Source organism: Lonchura striata, chromosome Z (assembly GCF_046129695.1).
Source record: "Lonchura striata isolate bLonStr1 chromosome Z, bLonStr1.mat, whole genome shotgun sequence".
Taxonomy (NCBI): domain Eukaryota; kingdom Metazoa; phylum Chordata; class Aves; order Passeriformes; family Estrildidae; genus Lonchura; species Lonchura striata.
The window spans coordinates 4,204,946-4,210,945 of NC_134642.1; the positions used below are offsets into that span (position 1 = coordinate 4,204,946).

Genomic DNA, 6,000 nt, shown 5'->3' on the forward strand with positions numbered 1-6,000 from the left:
CTCACAGCCAAGACAGCATGCACTCAACAGCAATCAGGAGTGTTCACAAAGGGAAACATTTCAAGAGTTAAAGAAGCACTGGAGAAATACTCTTTTCTGAATAGGTCTAAAGTAGGTTGAAAGCCTCCTGCATCATGGTTTAGTAAGCACTACCCTGCCTTTAGACCTTATCATGCAGGTATCACTCTGCAAGCACATTGTAACCAAGTACTACAGGAAATATTTTTCTACTGCCTTTCCATTTTTGCCTACTACACTTAGGCTTGCTCATGACATGCCTAATTTAAACTGCTTGTAGAGCCCTGTGGCACACACTTTTACTCTTCAACACAAACCCGTCCTTTCATACCCAAATTGTCTGACATCTCTGACAGTCTCCTTCTACATTAGTCTTCTCCTAAATAATCACATGTGAATGCAATATTTCACTCACAGCAGTCTATCAAATACCTGTGGCAGTCTTAGTAAACTCCAGGTAAAAATCAACCTGCCTTTCAGCAGAAACCACTCTGTCTGTTACCAGATTAGATTGTTTCTTGTTCTTGCTTAACCAATACCAGCATGTCACACTCTAAATCACACAACCTTCTGTTCTCTCCACTGCAACTCAAAATTTAAGTAAGCCTGTCCCTACAGGCACAACATCACACAGTTCAAAAGAATTAACAGTAAATATCAAGCAGCTGAAGACCCAGTTTGGGAGTTAGAGTCCTGCTCCAAAAAGTTAACCATAACTTAGTGTCCCAATCAAGAGCTTTGTATGAGCAAAATAATACTCAATCCAGGTGCCAAGTGAACTTGAAGTTTCATCCCACATGCTCCAAACTGGTGAAAAACCAGTCCCTCAAGCGCACAGTCCTCTTCTAATTACTTTAATACAGTTTGTGACTGAACATATGAGACAAGTATCCTTAAAAAGATTCTTGAAAATTCTGATTTCACAAATTCAGCTCTGGAATGGAGCAGGACCTGATAAAGAGTGATTTCACAAAAATGGTGATGGACGGCAACACTGTACATACTGCAACCTGCATTACTACGGTTGCTTTGTCACTACTGAGTTGTTAAAATCTCACTGAGGTGGCATTAAGGCACACACACCACAGAAACATCGCAGAAACAATGAATCTCGGACACAACAAGCCAGCGAATGATCACAAACGCGTGAGGCGATTCAGCTGAGGCGGCAGCATTTAATGCAAACCAGGTGCCACTGAACAGCACCGCGTATCACGGCTCAAAAAAGTGACAGCCGACGCTTGAGGCTTTTCGACTGTGAGCAGGTATTCCTGCCTGCGATCCGCAGCTACGTGAAAACCAGTTAAGTTCTAAGCTACTCGGGGAGCGGGTGTGGAAACTCGAGGGCGCTGCAGGAGCCGCGGCACCGAGGGCGGGCGCGCCGGGCGGCTGCTCGCGTTACCTGGGCCGGGCGGGGCCGGCTCGGCGGGAGGGTCCGCGCGGGCCTCTCTGCGGGGCACCGACCTGACGGGCAGCGGGAAGAAGCCGCGGAGGAACAGCGCGACGCCCAAAGCCTGCACGAGGAGGCAGGAGGCGGCGAACACCCCCGAGCGCAGCCGCATCCTGCCCGGGCACCAGCGACAGCGGCCCCCACCCGGCCCGGCCGGCGCTGCGCCGGCTCTGCGGGGCGGCACCTGCGGCCGCCCCCGCCCCTCCCGCCTGGCCCCGCCTCCGGCCCGCCGCCCGCCAACCAGCGACGACCGCGCTCCTCCAGTAAGCCTCGCTATTGGCCAGCGGCCCGCAGCCGCTCCGCGAGCGCGTACGGCAACACCGAACCGGAAGTACAGCCCCTCATTCCGCCCTCACAGCTCTCCTCACGCGCCCGCCTCCGACCCGCCTCTGGACCCGCCTCCAGACCCTCCTCATCCTGCCTCCGGACCCGCCTTGAGGCCTTCCTCCAGCCTTCTCATCCCTCCTCCGGACCCGCCTCCCGGACCCTCGTCCCACCCCGATCCCCGTGTCCCACCTCCGCAATCCGCCTGCGGGGCCCGTCCCGTTGTGCGTTCGGTCGCTGCGGTCCAGCCCCCACTTGGCACTCTCGTATCCCCATCTCGCGTCCCACACCTGCGACCCAACTCCCCATGGTGCCGCCACCCCGAGTTCCCACCCCTCATCCCACCCCGAGTTCCCACCCTTCATCCCACCTCGAGTTCCAACCCCTCATCCCACCTCGAGTTCCACCTCGAGTTCCAACCCCTCATCCCACCCCGAGTTCCAATCCCTCATCCCACCCCTCATCCCACCCCGAGTTCCCACCCCTCATCCCACCTCGAGTTCCACCTCGAGTTCCAACCCCTCATCCCACCCCGAGTTCCAACCCCTCATCCCACCCCGAGTTCCAATCCCTCATCCCACCCCTCATCCCACCCCGAGTTCCAATCCCTCATCCCACCCCGAGTTCCAACCCCACACCCCACCCCGAGTTCCCCGGGGAAGGTGAACACGGCGAAAGGAGGTTTGATGGATTGCTGCAGTAAAGAGCGCTTGGCAGGTGAGGAAGGAGTCCTTGTTGGTGTTTGGCAAGAGAATCTTTCCACGCTCAAACACACTCCCTCTTAATAAAACTGAATAGTGGTGTGGCTTAATTTTTCCATTGGAATGGAGATGGACTATGGTAGGCTGATCGTGTCAGAGGATGAGGAGAAGTCTTAAAGTTTAATTTTGTGAAAAAGGAAACAGAGCAAGAACCGTGTGAGCAGGCTCCAGGCTGGTTTTCCCACTGGGTCTTTTCTCTTAGCGCAAAGCATGACCTGTTTTGTGTAAACGCAGGCCAAATGCATTGTACAGTGTTTTCCTGCTGCAGTTGGTCAATTTGTGGTTTTACTGATGGTTTCACTGGCCAGCTGTTAATTCTGAGCTTTGCATCGCCTGCCACAAGGCAAAGTTGATGTGATGCAAGGAGTGTGTGTGAGTGGATTCAGGAGCATGTGTGAGTGGGTTCAGGATAAAAGTTTTGTATTTGGCCTTTACTAGGGTCTAAAAATACAGAGAAAAAAAAGTCAAGGAGCATGAGCCCTATGGATTCATGCTCTTTATGTATAAGCATCGCTGAGCACTATGCTACCTTTAGGCTACCTGAGTGCTTTTTCTGGCCACTTTTACCACTTCATGCTTCTACTGAGAATACTAATAGCATTTTCATTTATTGAGATTATCTAAAACCGTTACTTTTAAAATAAATTTCATTTTTGCCGACACTGTCCACTTGTTTCTTTGCAGAAGCACAACTCTGAAGGCCCATGAAAGTTAGTATTCCGTAATTAACTTCAGCTGATTATGAGCAGTGCAATGAAATTCAGAAAAACGTGCAAGGAATGTTGCTTGAAACAGTAGGACAAGGCAAAAAGCACTTTTGGGCCATTGCACTTAAACTTTAAAATGGCTTTAGGTAGTATACCTTAAAGTTACATTATTTGTACATCCAAGAAAAGCTGTATTTGTTGCTTTTTAAGGGTATTTTTCCTGCTCTTTAAACCTTGAACTAGTTAGACTCTCCAACCAGAAACTAGGAAAAGTTTCCTAACGAATATAAAGCAACCTAATATAGGCAATGTTTATGCATCACAAAACACCATCTAAGAAATATCTGTCTTCTTTTTATTTCATGTGTAAAGCTTACTTTCTCTTTCAGTAAGTGGAAATTCCCCAAGCTGCATCTTTGTCCCATCGTTCAAACCTTCAAATTCCCACAGAAGATCGGAATTTCTGTGTTCAGCAAAAAGAATTTCTCTACAGACATAAAAAACAGTATCTAGCATGTGATTCACACTCCCTCGGATCTGTCACTGGGTATTTAGTGAGTACCATCACCATTTGGCAAGTTCTTGCAGCAACATGCTTTCAAGTCCATTACTGTAGCACTTAACTGCAGGGCTCAAACACAGGAAGCATCCTGAGCATTGTACAAGACTTTAAATCGGTCTGTCTGTGAGTCTACAAGTGTGTTACAATATAATATATTGACAAGCACTGCTGTGCACTGCTGTGGCCGTTTTACAAGCTCTTGGGCATAACCTCCTCTGTTGTGCATAAAACATCTATGCCCTGAGAGCCAGTGGTTTCATGAGCATTCAGAGGAAGTGTTTGTGTGCTTCCCAGCACACAATCAGTGTCCATAAATTGTGCAATCACATGCGCCAGTTTATGCCAAGGGCTACTGGCTGACTCAAATAGCCTTTGGAAGGTTAAAGGTTCATGCCAGAATGTCTGGAAAGGTGCAATATAGTGCACTTCATGTGATTCAGAAGGCTTTTGTTTCATCAGAGCCAGCAAACATTTTAGAACACAGTGCAACCCATCCCTGTGGGAGATGAATTTGCATCTTTCCCTACGGGAGAGCATGTTGTTACTGCTGCTGTTGTGAAGAGCCACTCAAGCAAATTTACATCTCTGTATGCTGAGGAAGAAGAAAGAATTTAGTACTCTATGCAAAGCACTCTCTAGAGGCATTTTCCCAAATCTGCTGAGAAATCAGACTGAAAGCCAACCAAGCCTTGTCTTCAACAGACAAATGGAGGAACCAGTAGGAACACATTTTGGTTAGTGTCTTTGCCACCAACATTTAAAGCAACCAGGTGATATTTATAGTCACTCTGGCATCCCTCAGGCCTTTCTTCACTGAAGCAACTAGTAAAAAGTAGATAAGATAAAAAATTGTTGTGTTCCATGAGGGAGGAGCACCTTCCAACAGTCTCTGTGTCCTCTGCCACCACTGCCCATTAGTCAGCACTCAGCATATCTGCTTCCCCACCTCCTTCTCTCCTGCTTCTTTCACTTCTTATGTTTCACAATTTCATTAGAAACACAGACCCTATCTTCACTTCTCCTCTAGTCTGAAAATATGCAATAAGTTTTCTCAGGTTTTGTTTTTTTTTTTTTAATTTTTCCATTCTCTTACTTATCTTTATTTTGAATAATTCCCTTGTAGTTTTGCTCTCAGGCCTGCTGTTTATAAGTTCTGGGTATCTGCAGCTCATCACCTTGCTTTTTGAACTGCATCAGTTATTCTCCCTCTCTGGGCCTAATTTAACAGGATTTCACATCTGAATATGTGTGTTTATGTGAAACCTGCACATCTCTTCTGAAACTGGCAATGTCAGATAGGTAAACATCTCATGCCAATGGTTTAAACAGGCATTTCTTTTCTATAATCAGTGATAGCTCTTAAACTTATCCCTAATACATTTAATACTGTACTGGGGACATGCAAGTGAAGCAGGAATATGGACAGTGGCAAAATTGACATATATAAGCAAAAGCAATCATTTTTACATGCAAGGGGAGTGAGGAAGAATTAATTCAAAATTAAGTGAAGCTGTAATAAAAAAATAAAATAGACTTCCCAGGGTGTTCTGACACTCCGAAAGCACTGTGATGTAGTTAGAAATTCAGAAGGACACATAGTATTTTCTCTCCTATCATTTCTCCATTCTTCAGTACATGGCAATTTGAATGTATGTCAGGTCTCTGCTGTATTTAAGACACAGTAAAACATCAGAAAAGGTTATAAAAGACTGTCTGCTGAAGTGTGACTCTCCCTTCTCCATTCTGGTGCACTACAAAGCCTCCAGAGATTTGTAGTTGCTGAGGCAAAAGGCAAAGCAGAAGCATTGCATTGTAAACCCAGCTTCTGAAATTAAGACGAAACAGGAATTGCTTCACATAGAAAGAAAAACATGTTAAGAAATAATTCAATAGGCTTATCCATATAAAATAATTGATTGTCTGTCTTTGTGCACACGTGCACGTGTGTCTGCCTCCAGATTTAGCTATTTTGGAAACGCTGCTTGCAGAGCTTATGGGATTTGAGATTGAGGCAACCAGGGATCACTGGAGAAGATAACCCCTGATAACCCCTGAGCTGGTGAGCTGTAGGGAGCCAAAGCCTGGTTTGTTTCTGGAGACTGCAGACTTGTTACTTGCCGCAGTATGAGATTACTTGCTTTTGAAGGGGAAGCAAAGCTGCAGAGCAAGAACTAATTG

At 46.6% G+C, this 6,000-nt stretch overlaps 1 protein-coding gene across 3 annotated transcripts in view; it reads right to left on the reverse strand.

Moving 5' to 3' along the window:
• PIGG (phosphatidylinositol glycan anchor biosynthesis class G (EMM blood group)) overlaps window positions 1–1,628 on the reverse strand; it is a 79,480-nt gene extending 77,852 nt beyond the window's left edge. For 2 of the 3 annotated variants that reach the window (XM_021533887.3, XM_031507457.2), the window contains exon 1: window positions 1,421–1,628. In XM_021533887.3, coding sequence (XP_021389562.2) covers window positions 1,421–1,580 — 160 coding nt within the window. In that variant the 5' untranslated portion in view covers window positions 1,581–1,628. The remainder of the gene's footprint in view (window positions 1–1,420) is intronic. The other variant, XM_021533888.3, reaches the window with a different exon arrangement.
• Window positions 1,629–6,000: the final 4,372 nt, after the last annotated feature.